General features: G+C 41.3%; 1 protein-coding gene across 5 annotated transcripts in view; it reads left to right on the forward strand.

Moving 5' to 3' along the window:
- LOC125738038 (protein O-mannosyl-transferase TMTC2-like) overlaps positions 1-18,095 on the forward strand; it is a 108,851-nt gene that overhangs the window by 58,117 nt on the left and 32,639 nt on the right. For all 5 annotated transcript variants that reach the window (XM_049006521.1, XM_049006522.1, XM_049006523.1 and 2 more), the window contains 7 exons: positions 327-1,128; positions 2,753-2,867; positions 5,499-5,584; positions 6,374-6,558; positions 6,896-6,974; positions 10,681-10,802; positions 17,489-17,570. In XM_049006521.1, coding sequence (XP_048862478.1) covers positions 327-1,128; positions 2,753-2,867; positions 5,499-5,584; positions 6,374-6,558; positions 6,896-6,974; positions 10,681-10,802; positions 17,489-17,570 — 1,471 coding nt within the window. The remainder of the gene's footprint in view (positions 1-326; positions 1,129-2,752; positions 2,868-5,498; positions 5,585-6,373; positions 6,559-6,895; positions 6,975-10,680; positions 10,803-17,488; positions 17,571-18,095) is intronic.

Below are 18,095 nucleotides of genomic sequence, written 5' to 3' on the forward strand. Positions count from 1 at the left end.
CTCGGGTGACTGATTGGCAGGGAATTGTGTTATGACTGGCAGCTGTTGTCACATTGATCAAACTCAGCAGCACGGAGCGAGGCCAAAGCCAACTAAATTGAGCATGGAGGTGAGCTTCAAACAGCATTGCAGAAACACTTAAGTGTGTCCCATCGCTCACAAACACGGCACTCCTGCGTAGTTCCTTAGGAGCAAGGTCCTGACTGGAAATAATCTTGCCTTTCTGTGTTTGGTTTGAAACTTCCCCAAGATTAACATTTGGTGTGAATTATCATGAGCTTCTGTGTGTGTTGAGACTTTGCCACCTGTGTGTGTTTCTGCCACAGAGGAAAAGCACCTACCTGCTGGGTCGGGTGGGCTTTCTGGCTGTGTGGGGAGCTTTGTTGCTGGGGGCCCGTCTCTACTGGATGGGCAACAAACCCCCCAGCTTCTCCAACTCCGACAACCCTGCTGCTGACTCGCCCAGCCTGTTGGCCAGGACCCTCACCTTCCTCTACCTGCCAGCAGCCAATGTGTGGCTCCTCCTATGCCCGAACATGCTAAGCTTTGATTGGTCCATGGATGCTGTGCCCCTGCTGGAGAACACTGTCGATTGGAGGAACCTGCACATCTTGGCCTTCTACACCATGCTGCTTTTCCTGGCATGGATCGGACTCCGGGGTCTGGTGGAGGCTGATGGGAGGTCCCACGTTGCCAACGGGAAGCCCATCGCCAATGGGCATGACTGCCACTCAGATGTTGTCTTTGCATCCCCGAAAAATACCACCAATGGTACCGGTAGTCATGGTGCCTTGGCAGGCTTCCTGCCTGGCTTGGAGAATATAGTGGCATTCTCTCTGAGCCTCTTAGCCATCCCCTTTCTCCCTGCCACCAATCTGTTCTTCTATGTGGGCTTCGTGATAGCTGAGCGGGTCCTCTACATCCCCAGTATGGGCTTCTGCCTGCTTGTGACAGTGGCCATGCGCTGCCTCTACATCAGACTCAGGGGCAGGCTCTTCAAGGTGCTCGTGTTGTACTGCAGTGCCAGTCTGCTAGTCCTCTACGGCGTAAAGACCATGCTAAGGAACCACGAATGGCAAACTGAGGAGATGCTTTACAAGTCAGGGATATCCGTGAACCCTGCAAAAGGTAACTCGCATACACCATCAAACACATTATATGTGCATTTACCCAATACACAATTGCTTTCATATAGTTGTCTTCCAAACAGCTCAATAGAATTATGAGCCTTATTAAATAAGTGTTGGATGGATGAATGCATGGATGGATGGATGGATGTTAAAAGTCTTTAACACAGACTCAGTAACTGGTGTAGAGGTACCTGCATTTAGAGTAGTGTTGATAGATGGAATTAAATATGTGCTAAGGATGTGAGTAAGATGTTCACAATGTGTGCTTGCAGACAACTAAGAACACAAACAGAAGGTAATGTGGTGCTCATTTACCTTCTAAGAATTTTAATACATCAGTTTATTACTCTGCAGTCTGTTTGCTTTAGCAAGTGAACGCTGTCTCACTGTTACTGCATGTTGTGCTACTAAGGATTTCATGGAATTTGGCATGAACCATTACAGAAACAATTAGCATCAATGTGTTGCTTTCACTTTAGTCATTAAATGTGATAACGGCATGAATTAGCATTTGTTTAATATGACTTCATTTTCAAGCCAAAAGACATACAAAAATAAATAAATATATGCAGGACAGTTATCTTTTAGAGGTATGACATTAGGGTGATGGAAATATTGTCTTCACATTATAGATTAGATATACAAAAGTGTACATTGCCACTACATTTCTCCATAGCTAGTAGGATTTGAACTTTGACTTCCAGTCATGTATCAGTGTGACTGTCCCACCCTTGTTAACTATACAGACTACTATAGTGACTGTGGCTCTGGTCTTATGAAGCCTGAAGATGTCAGCAGGTATACTTTAGAATACCAAACTAAAAAGGGTTATCTTGCAAAAAAAATAAAAAATCATAAATTTAAAAAGACCCATTCTCAGAAGAATATGTACCAGACGTTGCCTTCTTTTCCTCTGTGATTGTCTGTTATAAATTCATTTTAAAATACAATATTTATATACACAAACACAGAAAAGAGACAGCAAGGCAAAGGTTAAACAAGCAGGCATCCATTTTGAACTGCAAGTTAACCGCCCGCCCCATGATTGTTTTTGCAGTATTGCATATTTGTAGGGGGGACAGGGAGGACCTGGCCATTGATTACGAGTGTGTGGGTATGTTTACAGAAACCACAACTCCCACTGAACTGCGACGATAGTAAACTCGATAGCATGTGGTTGGCTCTCCTCCTGCCAATGAATAAACACAGCATTCAGCTGGAGGAACCAGTCAATATGCTTGGTCAAAAAGTAGCCTAAAACACACATTTTCATTTACTGCATGAGGGGGGGGAGGCTAGACAAGACTGGACGATTACAATAACCAAAACTCGATCAGAAACCCGGAGAGTAAGAGCAGATGTGTACGTAGTTGGTGAACACAGTGTTTTACTTCTAGTTTTGTTGAGTACAGTGAAAAAAATTATTGTGCTTTAGGAAGTTGCTCATAACTCCTCAATTAAGGCTTTTCAGTAAGTAGTTAATAAGCATCATTAAGCAGAAGGCTACTTTGGACCAGCTGACCTTGCCTAGGGCAAGCACAATGCATTCTGGACAAAAATAACAATTTACATGGTAGAAAGTGAATGATATGCTTTTAATTGGGCTCCTCTGTCCCTGGCAGCCTGGGGCAACCTAGGGAACGTCCTGAAGAACCAGGGCAAGGTGATGGAGGCCGAGAGAGCCTACAGGAACGCCCTGTACTATCGCAGAAACATGGCGGACATGCTGTACAACCTGTGAGTAGGTTTCCTTCCTTATTTGCCTTACATTCTTCTGAAGAACTGTGACACTCAACATTCCTCATCCTTGGTCCAACAAGGGGAACCTTGGGAACAGATTTGTGTCCATCGTAATGTTAGATAGTGTTTCTCAGCCCAGCACACCTGAACAGAGCAATCAAAAACACCAAATACCAGGTACAGATGTATTGGGAGCTGGGAGAGGGCAAAAATGTACACTGTCTGTGGTTGCCAGAGGACTGAGTTGAGAAACACTGGTGTAAGGTATAACAGCATGAATGAGAGTATATTTTGTTTTCGTGATCATTATTTACAATGTAGAACTACAGATGTTTGCAGTATGTTGAAGCTGAAATGGTGGGGACAGTAATTAACAGCGAATTTTAGTATATTTGTCTGTATGTTTACTTTTATAGACTGCTGCTTACAAAAGCCTTAGAATGTCCTCTGTTCTCCAAAATGGTACTGATATCTTGTTGAATGGTTTGAAGAATACCATTTCAGTCCTTAAATGTCTCATCAGGGGCACTCCAGCCATTCCTTGTATTTAATAATTTTGTGAGCTGGTAATGAAACTTAAGTTACTTGGTTAACTCAACGAGGTATCGATTAGCCAAACATGGTATGTGAGTGTTTGAGTCAAAAAAATACATAATTGGATGGTGTGTTGGATGATTGTTGCAAATACTGGGGTGACTTTAAGAGAGGGTTTGAAATGGCTAAGCTGACAAACAAAACACTAGCAACATGAAAATAATTTTCATTTCATTGCCTTTGATTGCCAAAAACTTTTCAAAGTTAATGTATGTTTTGCACTGTAATATCTTTGATTTGTTTTCCTGTTTGAAGAAATAAGAGTGTAATGAGGCATTCCTCAGGCCCTCAGATTTGTATGAGTGACTTCTTGCACGCCCCAGTTTTATCTAGGAGCTATGAATATCACTGTGGCTATGAGCAGCAAGGCAGATGTGGCCCGGTTCAAGGTCCATGTCATGAATCCAAAATAGTTATGATGACAAGCTGTGGTAGGGCTGCACGATTTGGGGAAAATATCGCGATTTTTCTGACATTGTGATTACGATCTGATTTACGATTAAATTTTTTTATGTCAAGCTTCAGTTCAATATTCAGTGTGTAGTAATTTTAAAACATATGATGCAGCATGAGATACCATCAATATGAACTGGTCTATATTCTAATGCAAGGATGAGAATTTAAAGATGTGGTGTGTCAAGTTAAATAAAGTAATAATGAAAACAATTGCAGCAAAAAGAAAATTAGTGATCTTGCAGGTAACGCTGATTACCCACTAATAACACTAGAACTGCCTTTTCCCACGCTAATGAACAAGCAAGAACTACATCAGTGTAGGCAGCCCTTTTGTTTACTCTAATGTGTTATTAGTGTTAATAACAGCAGCTAACAACTCTCAAAAAGCCGTATTGTTCATAACAGAGTGGCTGTTCTGTCCGTAAAGCTGGAAATTTTTAAACGTAGTATGCATTTTAGAAAATGTTGAATAAATAGAAATCATTTATTGGTGATTTCATGTTGGTCGAAGTTTCTGCTTTTTAACAACTGTATACTGTTATTTTCTAATCTAATCAATTCAGGTGAAACAAAAATGTACGTGTTTAGGGTTGAAAACTTAGACTCTCACGCAAGAAATTTTATGGCAAATCTACTGTATATTCCATTCTGAACTTAAATTTTGCTGCATCAAACCCTACAGACTACAATAAAACTTACATACATGTAAATGTATGTGCAGAACAGAGAACAGAAAATCTCATGTTAATAGCGATTAAACCGATTTATTGTTTTAGTATTTATGTTAAAGCATGGCTTTTATTATATCACTGTTGTGAGATTAAGATTAATATTTGGAAATAATAATTAAATTAATAAGCACAAAAACATATAATATAAACACGACTGTATTATGGGTTGTACGGATTTTTGGGGGTACCGACCGAATTATTGACTGTCTCATTGTTGTTTTGATGGCTTAGCAGTATCCTAATGCTATTGCCTATTAACAAAAACAAAAGGTATGATACACTGAAGTATATCGACGCTGGTGTTTAAAAGGAGCTCACCGGTTCTGTTCATCAGTAGGACCTTTCTGAAACAATCTCAGACCGTGAAATAGGAAGGAAATTCACTTATAGCTCAGTAGCGGAATCAGTATTTTTCCACACCGTGAATGTAACATTTTCCTTGGGTTTCACTTGTTTGCTGTTTGTGGGCTTATACGCCTTTTTGGTCCACTTTTGATTGGTGAGCATTACTGGCACACGAGAAATACGGCGCTTGTGATTGGTGAGAATGACTGTCACACAGGGAGCAGCATGAATTTGTGAAACTATTCTTACAGCAGTTTTAAACCCCGGGTCCGATGTGCTGTATGATGTATATCCTAAATCGCAGCCTTTGCGATTTGCTAATCACGTTGTTTCAAATCGAAATGGTAAATCAGATGTGGTAAATCGAAACTAATGGCATCAGGTGATCTGATTTGAAATTCTACCATGACTTCACTCCCTATTGTAATGACAGCATGCCTTTACTCTGCCTGCTACCCTTGCTGAGTGGTCTCATGTATCCCCTCTGGCCTCTCACTTCCAGGGGCTTGCTGCTTCAGGAAAACAGCAGGTCCACCGAGGCCTTGCATTACTATAAGCTGGCCATTGAGAGCAGGCCTTCGCTAGCTTGTAAGTAGGCCGTCCCCACTCACCTCCACCTTTGACTGGCAGCTGCAAATGTGCCCACTGACCAAGAACTGCTCTGTTTCTGGGCCAGCTTTCTGGGGGCAACACCCCCTCATTTGTACTGATTAAATCCCAACTTCATGTAGTTGATTATAAATTCAGGTGGAAAGTGGTTTTGATTTGCTACTTGTGATTCTCTCCTCTGTCCAGTCCCTCCTCTATCCACCAGGCCATCTGGTGTACCAGTTTGGATCTATTGGTGTCTCTGTCTCTCTACCTTCCTAGCTGTTATGTTTAAAATGTATCTTCCTTGTTATTCCCATTTAGATTTAACAGAGGCAGGACAAGACCTGCCCGTTGTCCTTCAGATTAACATTAAATAATCACAAAGACTGTTATCTTAAAATCAGAAGTAAAGACAGTAATTACATTCCCCATGTTTGGTAGATGTGATTATTCTAAATGGAGATCATTTTAAGTAATCTCTATAACATTGCTTCAGATGTTAGTGGAACCGTATATATCAGTTATGAAATTCATATGGGAAGTTCTGTCATGAATGAAACTATGGCACACCAATAACTGGTGCTCTGTAATACCCAGGTAATAAACACTGTAACAGAGCTACATATTTTCAATGAAAATAGTTTTCATAAATCTGTATATTCTGTCCTGTAGTGACGGATGGATGGATTGGTTAATTTTTGTAAAGATGCAACAACAAGTGAAGGATGAACACAGCACATATTGTGCTGATCTTTGATTACTTTGTTTTTTCTGCCAATCTCTTAGCCGCATACTTGAACACGGGGATTATCCTGATGACTGAGGGACACCTGGACGAGGCCAAGCGCACCTTCCTCACCTGTGCCGACATCCCCGATGAGAACCTGAAAGATCCGCACGCCCACCGGAGCTCGGTCACTAGCTGCTTGTATAACCTGGGCAAGTTGCTGCATGAACAGGGCCACCAGGAGGTGAGTGGATCCTTGGGGTGGGGAGCTCATTCGGGAGGAAGAGCAGGCCCTCTGACCTCCACCCGCAAGCAGAGCGTCATGCCACGCTAAATTACATTTTAGTACATGCACACCTACATACTTAAAACATTTACTTTTGGTCACAACCTAAATCTTAATGTCGTCTGCCACCCACCTAAGCATCAGTCCGTTTTTAATTTGTTTAGACAAGATATAGATGGCACTGACTTCTGGCATACACCTGGATGACAATGGTGGTTTCCACAGAGAGGCCAGAGACATGAGGATATGACCTGAGCTTCCATCCTAAATCCACTGGCTTTGGTTTCATCCACAGGAGGCACTCTCTGTGTATAAGGAGGCACTGCAGAAGATGCCGAAGCAGTTTGCACCTCAGAGCCTCTACAACATGATGGGTAAGAAAAGCCTCTGTGGGGGGGGGGCCTTTGTCATGTAACAAACAGAGTCCACATCCAAGCAATTTGGGTGAAAGGGCGCCATTTCAGTTTTATATCAGACCAGTGGTCACCAACTGGCTGACTTCAGTCTGTATCTGGATCAATGGCAATGGACCTTGGCTTTGTATTGCTGATGGAATTTGGCTGATGGAACCCCTGTATTTGAGCAACACTGTGGCCTCAACTTCGACTTTGTGCCCGTCCAGTTCGTCCCGTGTTTATGGGGCCTGTTTTGTTAGCTTAAAAAACTGCCCACAGTAATGCTTCATCTCAGGCTCTGCCAGTCAGTGGAAGTCTGACTTTGGCAGCAGTACAAATGTTCTGGGTTTTTGGGTGTTAGGATTCCTAAGAAAAGTGCCCTTTACTCCCACTGACTTTTCTATAGTTCATGTAAATGCAGAGCTTTCTGTGAAGTAAAGAGGATGCGGAGGCTGGCGGTGGGACGATCTGCTCAGTGGGGCTCTCTGCCAGGGCTCCACGCTGCATTAAAGCCGTTAATTCGGCCTCTGCTGTGACAGTGGGCCATCTCCTTCACGCCATGGGCCTCTGATAACATCTGCTGTTGGGCTGTCCGCTGCTCTGTCCAGCCAAGCAAGCCTGTACTGCCCCGGCTCTGATGTTGGGGAGCCTGTAAGGCTGGAACCTGAATTGCCCTTTGCTCTGGGGTGGTTATCATTTTGTCATACATCTCATTTAAAACCTGAATTCAAATTTTTCCCCCTCACTTGACACTGTAAGGCAAATTGGTGTCAAAAACCTAACATGCCAGTAAACCAGGAAATGCAAACCATTGCACTGGATAAACAGGATATCGGATTTTACATAGCCCATTCATCAAATGTGTCATTTTTGATCCTACAGCACATGAACACAGACATTTAGGGATGTATCTCAGTCATGTTCCATGCGACTGATCGTTTTCTTTAGCAGGAGTGGCTTTTGTAATGAAAAGAATAGCTATTTTTATCTTTTAGCAAGAATTTTGGAATGATCACTGTGATGTCAGCAAATACCACGTAAAATTGTTAGCAAATGAAAGGGCTCATTGGTGTTTTAATAATGAGATGAACTCACTCCACTTTGACTCTGCTGACCTGTTTTCAGTAACTTGAGCCTGTTAGTATTAGAAGTAGAATGCCTTTTATTGTCACTATACACATGGCATACGTTAAGGTATATGTGGTGAGTTGTGCCACACCCATTTTTGCTAACCTACAGAGCGGAGCCACACCAATTTACAGCTAACCTACAGAACAGAGACTCATCTATTCATAGCTAACCTACAGAACAGAGACTCACCTATTCATAGCTAATCTACAGAGCAGAGACTTGCCTATTTTTAGCAGACCTACACAGGGGTTACATCAATCTTTAGCTAACGTATATTACAGCACTATGGCCATATACGGCTAACCTATAGCGTAGGGCCATGCCCATATAAAGCAAACTTACGTAGCAGGCCTGCTAACCAACAGATCATGGCCCCACCCATCTACAACAAACCTATAGAGCCAGACCACTCCCATGTACAGGTAACCTGCATACCAGGGCCATGCCCATCTACCGCTAACCTGTACTGTAAGGTCATGCCTATATAAAGCTAATCTACAGTACATAGCAGGGCCATACCCACATACAGCTAACTTACAAACGAGGAGCACACCATATACTGCTAACCTATGGAGTAGGGCCATGCACTGAGCTAATTGTTCAAAGCTATTCCAACCTCTAATAAACAGGAATTACCCTTGCAGCAGTTTACTAACCTCAGGTCTTAAACTAGCACAATGACTAATCCAGGCTGTGAAAATATAATTGCGAAGTTCAACTTGTGTATGTTCTGGTGTATTCCTTAGAAGGATTTTTGCTGTATTTTTTGGATAATTAAATATGTTACTTTGGGAAACTTATCCAGAAAAAACAATGGAAAATTGCCACTTCAGCTCGCCTTCTAATTATCGTAGGGCTTGGTCACCCTGTCAGATTTCCTGGGTATAATTATTAGGAATTTTCAGCTTCTATCAAAGAACAAACATTGGTATTAGCTATTTTTACTCTCCTTGTGATTTATTATTTGGATAAGCCTTCTCCACGTTACTGCAATAAAATCAACGATTAAAAATATTAAAACTGAAAGCACCGTAATAGAAAGTCTTTTTGTTATATCTGTCATTATTACAAAAAAAAAAATTCTGCCTGCTATTTTAATATTTTTTTTCCGGCTTCCTGCAATAATATTTCCGTAGGTGGAGATGGAGAGTCTGTGGTTTCAGGTGCTTGAGAGCCCGATGGGATTATGCTGGATGATGTGTGCGGGGCCCTGGCAGGCATCAGTACCTGTGGAGCAGAGTGCCCTGTCGCTTAGATCAACATGCTGGCCTGAGCAGCTGACAGGCCTCAGTAATAAGACAAGAAGGAAGTTAACTCCCAAGATATTGCTTTGTGAAATTAGTTTTTTCCAAAGATTTGTTTCACAATTGTTGGGAGAAGGTCTGCACAATGTGCAATGTTGATATTGACATTGCTTGTTATGCATATGCCAATGTCATATCACTGGGACCCTGATAGCTGGGTTGAGACCATCAATAAATTGTACTAGAACATTTTTACTGACATAGGAAGCAAAAGTTACCTATGTAATTTTAATGATTGTTCCTTTTTAGGATGATTATTTAAGAAATCTAAAGTTTAGTGACCCTGCTTTTGCGTGAGCACTCTCAGACCCAATTATCATCATGTTCTTTGCTGTTAGATTCACTCATAGACAATGTGGCAGGTTTGTGAGATTTAACCAAAATGAATGAGGATGAGGAAAGTGAACTAAACCTGTTCACAAAAAGACATTTGTCTTCCACAGTATGGAAATATTTTTGATTGCCTAGAGATGATTTTGAGCACAAGCACCTGTTTTTCCGGCACTGCTTTGTCTGTTGGCACAACTCACAGCAACACCAACCAACTTATTTGACAACCTCTATTGGTGGACAATACTTTATATTTGGCTGCAATTTATTTTGAGTAAATTATTAACCTTTTGTTTCATATATTTCTAACAAAAACAATTGAAAAACCACAATGTGAACCTTTTCCAATATCTTTCAGCCATAGCTGGGAGTAAGGAAGTGAGTCTGTTAAAATGAGCTACCTTTACCCTTTTGGGAGGTTGGTTGTATAGTGTTTAAATACATGGACAACTCAGTTTGTAAGGATGATACTGACAGTGTCACTCATACCTTGTATACTGATTGACAAGTCATGCAGCCTGAAATCAGCCATTCAAATCTGCCAGGTCCTTCAATTGAACTACTAGAATACTTGTATATCACTTTCTATAAGGATACTTCCCTTTGCAACTAACATTGTGGTATTGAGTTTAGAAATATAGGCAGGTGTTTAGGACTTGGTAACCTATTGCTGCAAAACTGAATGAACATTATTCAAATTGTTTCACTGACTCATATTTTCCACAATGTTTAGGTATGGCACTCTGGCATCCTTTGTGAATGTGAGCAGCTGAACCTGGAAGCTGACATAGATGTGGCCAGAATATCTAATAGCTAACTTCTAGATGACTGTTTAACAAGTAAACACAAGCTCACTGAAGATCGACCTCTTGAAGGCTTCATTTTCATTTAATTAACACACAACCCTCTCCCCAACACAGGAGAGGCCTACATGAAGCTGAATAAGTTGGCCAAGGCTGAATATTGGTACAAGGAGTCCCTAAGGGTGAAACCTGACCATATTCCTGCCCACCTGACCTACGGCAAACTACTGGCCCTCATGGTGAGTCAGCCTGCCTGTCCTTGAGCTGTTTGGATTCTCCTTATTCATCTAAATATTCTCTTATCCAAATCCAGCTGGTTCTGTGGCCTCAAATGCTTTTCCCCCGATAACTGATGTGCTCCAATAGAGCTTGTACATCAGGATCACTGAGTTCTCAGAGTGGCCCAGTTTTCAATTAAACAGTAGATTAATTGTCCGTGGAGTCTTGGTACTATCCTGCTAATGTCTGCCCTGTAAAAATTAGTCTTCATTGTTAGGCAGAGCCAGTTTTTACACATATTGGTTTTGTGAGGTTATTAGGGTATCTTATGTTTGAGCAAGAACAAGATCGCTTCGATTTTGCGAGGATTAGAGTCAGTTAAAGATCAGGCTTCTGGATTTGTGCAAAACAATGGAGACCCACAGTGAGCACTGCAGGATATGACAGGAAACGTGGATCAGGGGATTAGGAGATAGCTGACAGGGGACAAGGTTCAGGGGATTAGGGGTATCTGACAGGACACAGTTCAGGGGACTAAAGGGTATCTGACAGGGGACAAGGTTCAGGGGACTAGGGGGTATCTGACGTGACAAGGTTCAGGGTACTGGGGGATGTTTACATGTATCACTTTATATCTGATTAAAGTAAAACTATGAATCTGAATATATCACACATATCAATTGTTTTGGGCAGCAATGTGGGTATTACTACTACCGTACACTTCTGATTTATTGAGGTTCACATCCCACTCTCGCTCCGTGTGTCTGTGGAATTTGCATGTTCTTCCAGTGTCACAGGGGTTTGCTCTGCTTGCAGTTAGTTGAACTGCGATTTTATAAATTCCCCTTTGTGTACAATTGTGCACAAATGAATGGATAATATTATTATTTAAGGATAGGAAGATCAATCAAATTTTATTTATAGAGCAAATTTAAAAACAACAATGTTGACTGAAGTCACCGAAAGCACTTCGCTTTACATTTCAAATAAGTCATGGAACATAGAATTATAAATATGCATGGATAAATAATAGCAAAGAACTACAATAAATATGGACCACTAGAATGTACTGCTAGTTAAAAGCCAGGGAATAAAGATAAGTTTTAAAATAAGATTTAAAAACAGAGAGGCTAGGAAGCCAGCCTGATGTGATGAGGCAGTTCATTCCACAACCTGGGTGCAAGTACTGAGAAAGCTCTGTCACTCCTATTCTTGAGCCATGTGCTGGGAGTACATAGAAGGGACTGGCCTGCAGACCTCAAAGATCTTGATGGGGAGTAAAATTCTAAAATCTCAGCAATATATGATGGAGCCTGCCCATGTAGGGCCTTAAAAACATACAGTAAGATCTTAACCTCATTTCTCCTCTGAACAGGGAGGCAATGCAACGCGGAAAGAATAGGAGAGGTATGATCTCGTTTATGAGAACCTGTAAGGAGATGAGCAGTAGCATCTTGGACAAGTTGTAATCATTACAATAAAGCCTGACTGATGCCTGCATAAAGAGCATTACATTGGGCACCACGTTTAAGGCAATTATCTACTTTGAAGCCAAGATTCGTCACAGTTGCCTTAACAAATGGTTCCAAATCATAAGCATCAGGAACACCACTGGGACCAAATATAATGACCACGGTTTTCTTTTCATTTAAGTTTAGGAAATTTGAGGCCATCCAGGCTTTTATGTCCTTAAAACACTCCAGAAATTTATTAAACAAATTTGGGTTATTCCTTTTAAGCGACAAGCAAATCATCTGCATAAAAATGATACCCAACAAGGTATTTTTTTTTTAAATAGAACCGGAACCGAGGGGAAGCAGGTAGAGAAAAAAGAATAGGTCCCAGCATTGAGCCCTGAGGAATGCCACATGTCAGAGGCACTGAAGGTGAAATAAAATCACCAAGTCCAATTCTAAAACCTCTCCCAGAGAGATGACCTGAACCAATTTAACGTGGTGCCTTTTATCTCCACGCTATGTTCCAAGCGAGAGATGAGAATTTCATAGTCTATTGTATCAAAAGCAACGGTAAGATCTAAAAGCACAAGAATGACAGAATCACCAGTCAGTTATTGTTAAAACGTCATTACAGACTCTCAAAAGTGCATATTCAGTACTATGATACTATGGGTATCTAAAAAAGATAGAACCGCCTTTTCCAGAATTTTTGACATGAAACGAAGTTTGGAAATCGGGCGATACTTTGAAAGTACAGCGGCGTCCAAGTTTGGTTTTTTAATGAGTGGCTGAATCACTGTTCACTTAAAATAGGATGGTACAATACCAGAGGCAAGGCTACTATTAATAATTGTTTGAAGGCTAGGTCCAATTGTGTCCCACACCTCTAATAACAAATGAGGTCGGACAATATCAACAGGACAGACTGAGGTCTTCAGTAGTGCCAAAATCTTCTGCAGGGACGAAAGAGACAAAGGCTCAAAATGATTGAAAATCGCTGCACACTCAGAAGTAACATGAGGGCCAGATACACTGGGAGCTGGGATACTTGCTTTAATAGTGGCAACCTTCCCTACAAAAAATTTGAGCAATTTTTCACAGACCTCTACGGACGCATCACTGCAGGTTGCATGGGGAATATTAAGAACAGAGTTTATTGTACTAAAAAGATATCAGAGATATTTGGTTCTTTCTAATTTAACAACTTTTTGATAGTGATACAAACTCTCCTTTAGAATTTTCATGAGACCTGTAAGTGATCATGTTTCCATTTGCTTCAGCTTTTCTACATGCTCGTCTAGCAGCCCGAGTCTCCTTTTGCCACGGTGAAGGTTTTTGTTTCAGGCGCATAGATTTAAATAGTGCAACAGCGTCAAGAATGTTACAGCACATGGATAAAAAAGAAATTAGCTCTGTATTTTGGCACAAAGACGAGCTATTATCTTCTTTGGCCATGTTAAACTCAGCGGAGAAATCAGAAGCAGTAGAAGGTTTTATCACCCGACAGACGCGAACTGGAGCACACTTATTATCCAAACGACATGGAGTGGAAATGTCAAATAAAACCCTCAATGATGCGCATGATCAGAGAAAACAACTTCTAAGACGTTCACATTTATAACAGGAATACCACATGACAAAGTATGTGCCTATGTACTTGAGTAGGACCATTTACAGACTGTATAAAGTTAAAAGTATCAATTAGACTTAAGTCCTTTGCGAGTAGAGTTTTAGGACAACACACATGAATATTGAACCATCAACAATACCCTGTCGTATTTAGACATAATTTCTGAAAAAAAATTGAGAAAAGTCACTAATAAAGTCCTTGTTATATTTAGGGGGCCGGTAAATAACTAAATAAATACCGAGAGGCAGACCCATTTCAAACACAGTTAGTTCAAAGCTGGCAAAGGAAGCCAGTGATAACTGTCTACAGATGTATTTATCCTTTAAAATGATCACAAGTCGTCCTCCTCCACCAGTAGTCCTTAGAGAGTTGAAAAATGTGCAATCACTGGGTAAAAGTTCGGAAAAGCATCTTAACTCACCAGCATTCACCCAAGTTTCAGTCACAAACATGAAATCCAGACCGTAAGAGGAAAAAAAGTCATTTAAGATAAGTCTTGTTTATTAGCCATCTTGAATTCACCAGGGCAGATTTAACAGGAGTTGGAAGATTTGCCTTCCGAAGTGCCTGTCTCAGCGACCGAAGGTTGTGGTAGTTGACACTGCCTCTGCAGAGGCGCGATGAAAACTTCCTGGAAAACTGGCCTTCTGTGTCCAGGCTGACAACATGTACCAACCCGGTGCTGGGAGGGTCCACGAAGCTCCATGAGACAACATGGTGATTTACCGAATCATGAAAAACACGGGGAAACTCACCATTTCCAGAATAACTGGCCAGGCAAGCCTTTATCCTCAGAAGCCGCCCGCCACGTTTCCCACGTCGTCTCTACCGTCGTCTCCTGAGAAATGGAGCCGGAGTAGGCAAGAGATGGGGGGTATCCCCGATAACAGCAAAGGAATAGAGATTTTATGCCATCCTAAATCATATATCGACACCGATTGAGCAGAGCACTGTATCTTGAGCAAAGTTTGGTGGTTATAAACCAACAGCGAATCAATACTGTGAGTAGAACACTAAAAAAAAACAATAAAATCATGGACAAATGTATCAGAGATAGACAGCACACCAAACACACTAAACACATTAAAATGCTGCTCTCAACATCCAATGGGGCGGCACGGTGGTGCAGTGGTTAGCATTGTCACCTCACACCTCTGGAACCTGGGTTTGAGTATCTGCCAGGGTTCCATGTGTGTGGAGTTTGCATGTTGTTATAATGTTGTCGTGGGGTTTCCTCCAGGTACTCCAAGAGGTATTTCCCACCACGGTCCAAAATCATGCTGAGGCTAATTTGAGTTACCAAATTGTGTGTGAGTATGTGAGTGCATGGTGTGTGAGTGTGGCCTGCAGCGGGTCGGCACCCCATCCTGGGTTGTTCTCTGCCTTGTGCCCATAGGCTCTAGACCCCACACAGCCCTAGACAGGATAAGTGGTTTCATGGAATGTGTGGGTGAATGGAAGATAGGAAACATTACATAAAGACTTCTGTTTATTTATTTATTTGTTTGTTTGTTTAGCCCTTTTATTGTCACCGACTAGTTGAATCCCACATGTCACAGAGCAAAGTGCAGTGTTTGAGACCAAAAGGTGATGATAATGTTGCCTGGAACCTTGTTGTCTCCATCTACTCTCTGTCAAGGGAAATTAAAGTATAGGGAAGAATTTTGTGTGAAGTTGTATCTGTTATAATTGACTCTTTGCTGCAGAATCAGTGTCAAAGTACTTTTATGAGCAGTAAAAATTAAAAAACAAGCAACAAACAAATAAATAAATAGCCAAAAGTTTTATGAAAGTTGAAACCCTAAAATCGAAACACACTTCAAATGAGTCTACAATTCAGGCCTGCTCTTGAAATGAGTTGAATGCAATGCAGTGTTTCCCCTACATTATATTTGGGGGGTGCCCCGCCCCCCCAACGGAACCTCCCGACCCCCCCCCCCCCCCCCCCCCCCCGAAGGTCAAGTTAATTTAATTTTAATTTAAATTAATTTAAATAATCAAAACAAAATTTAAGGTTACCTTTCCTATAGCACTGGTCTATAAATTGTCCTTTTTTAAACAAACCAAATAGCCTTATGTTATTTATTTTATTTACACAACATCTTGTCATTTTTGTCTCTAGTGGCGCGTTTACAATTCTCCTCTGCTCTCTGTATTGCACATGGTGGAGTTCCACCCCGATACCCGAGCACAGACATGTGAGCACACTCCCACCAGCGACTATTAAAAGAAACATATGAACACCATGAATCCTGTCGGTGCCCGTCTGTCCCCCCTACCCCCCTAAACTGTAAACCTAGTGGAAACACTGCAATGCACATCATAAATTGTCTTCAGGAGACCATATTCATGTTCATCATGTATCAGTCTGTCCCTTGAATAAGTCCTTCTCTGACTATTTTTGAATAACCTTTGTAATCTACCCACCCTCTTTGACTTTGGCGCAGAAGATTGTTTTGGCACGTCACCTAAATGGTAGAAATTTCCAGTAAATAAAGGCAGTAAGTAAACTTCATATCTAGTACAAATGTCAACAAAATCATGCATGGCTTTTAAAACTGCCATAATAAATGTGTCCCTGTCTTCAGACAATGTGTCTGACTAATTTAAAGTAACAGTAATCAGACCACTACTGAAGAAACCAAGTTTGTATCCAGAGGAGTTCAGCAATTAAAGATCTGTCTTTAATGTACCATTTTTGCCCAAAGTTTTGGAAAAGATCACTGCTCATACTGGATAGATTCCAGTCTGGCTTCCATCAGGGGCACAGCACTAAACCTGCCTTAACTAAAGTTGTAAATATAGAATGGCAACTGATGCTGACAATGTGAAAGTGCTAATATTCTGGACCTTAGTGCAGCCTTTTGCACAGCTGACCATTTTACTCTATTGCATAGACTTCAGTTTATGTTAGGTTGTGTGGGATGGTGTTGAAGTGGTTTAAATCCTGTTTAAATAATCAATATCAATATGTTCAAATGTACTCCATCATCATTGTCACTAGTCATATATGGAGTACAACAGGGATCAGTTCTGGGTCCTTTACAGTTTTCTCTCTACATGCTGCCATTAGATAACATAATAACAAAACATGTTAATTATCTCTCTTAAGCCAACGATACCCAAATATAAATTGCAGTTATGCCTAATGACACCACATCTATTGTCTCTTTAGCTAATTGCTTCAATGAAGTAAAGACCTTGATGAGTGAAAACGTTTTATCACTTAATGTGCAGAAAACCAAGGTTCTGTTGTTTGTAGGCAGGTCTGTGGATAAGAATGCTGTAATCTCCACACTCCACTCCAAGGGTCTGAATTTTTCTCTCAGCAGCTCACCCTGTAACCTAGACATTACCTTAGATTCAACATTCTTAATCAAAGTGCTTCCTACAGCTACATAAGATTGCCAAACTATGACTGAGGCTGAGATCATTCGCATACAGCAGCAGTTGTGTCTCTGGGATATGTGACAGTCCAGCTTAAATGGGTCCCAATAGCAAAGCGGGCTGATAGCTGTAGGTGCTGATGCTTGACAAGTAGGAATTGATATACATCTACAAGGAGAGACTGTGATGTCTCCCAGTCACCGAAGGCCAACATTGATGTTCTCTCCTGCAGGGTGCAAAAGAGGAAGCAGAGAGGTACTTCCTGACAGCGATAGAGCTCGATCCAACGAAAGGGAACTGTTACATGCACTATGGTAAGATGTAAAATGTCATTTTAGGGTATAGCTAGCTCATATATTAAAACTTAGAATATTTAAAACAATGCATATAAAACTGTGTGTCTGTGTGTGTGTGTATATATATAAAATATACACACACAGCTCAAAACAGTTAAGGGAAAACTTAAATCGGATCTCAATGAATGAAATATTCAAGTCGAAAATCTTTATTGATGTACATTATTTAATTCATTGACATGAAAACGACAGCATGGTGGTGCAGTGGTTAGCACTGTTGCCTCACACCTCTGGGACCCGGGTTCGAGTCTCTGCCTGGGTTACATGTGTGTGGAGTTTGCATGTTCTCCCCATGTCGTCGTGGGGTTTCCTCCGGGTACTCCGGTTTTCCCCCAAAGTCCAAAAACATGCTGAGGCTAATTGGAGTTGTTAAATTACCCGTATGTGTGCATGTGTGAGTGAATGGTCTGTGAGTGTGCCCTGCGATGGGCTGGCCCCCAATCCTGGGTTGTTCCCTGCCTTGTGCCCATTGCTTCCTGTATA

This window comes from Brienomyrus brachyistius, chromosome 3, assembly GCF_023856365.1.
Source record: "Brienomyrus brachyistius isolate T26 chromosome 3, BBRACH_0.4, whole genome shotgun sequence".
In the NCBI taxonomy this organism is placed as follows: Eukaryota; Metazoa; Chordata; class Actinopteri; order Osteoglossiformes; family Mormyridae; genus Brienomyrus; species Brienomyrus brachyistius.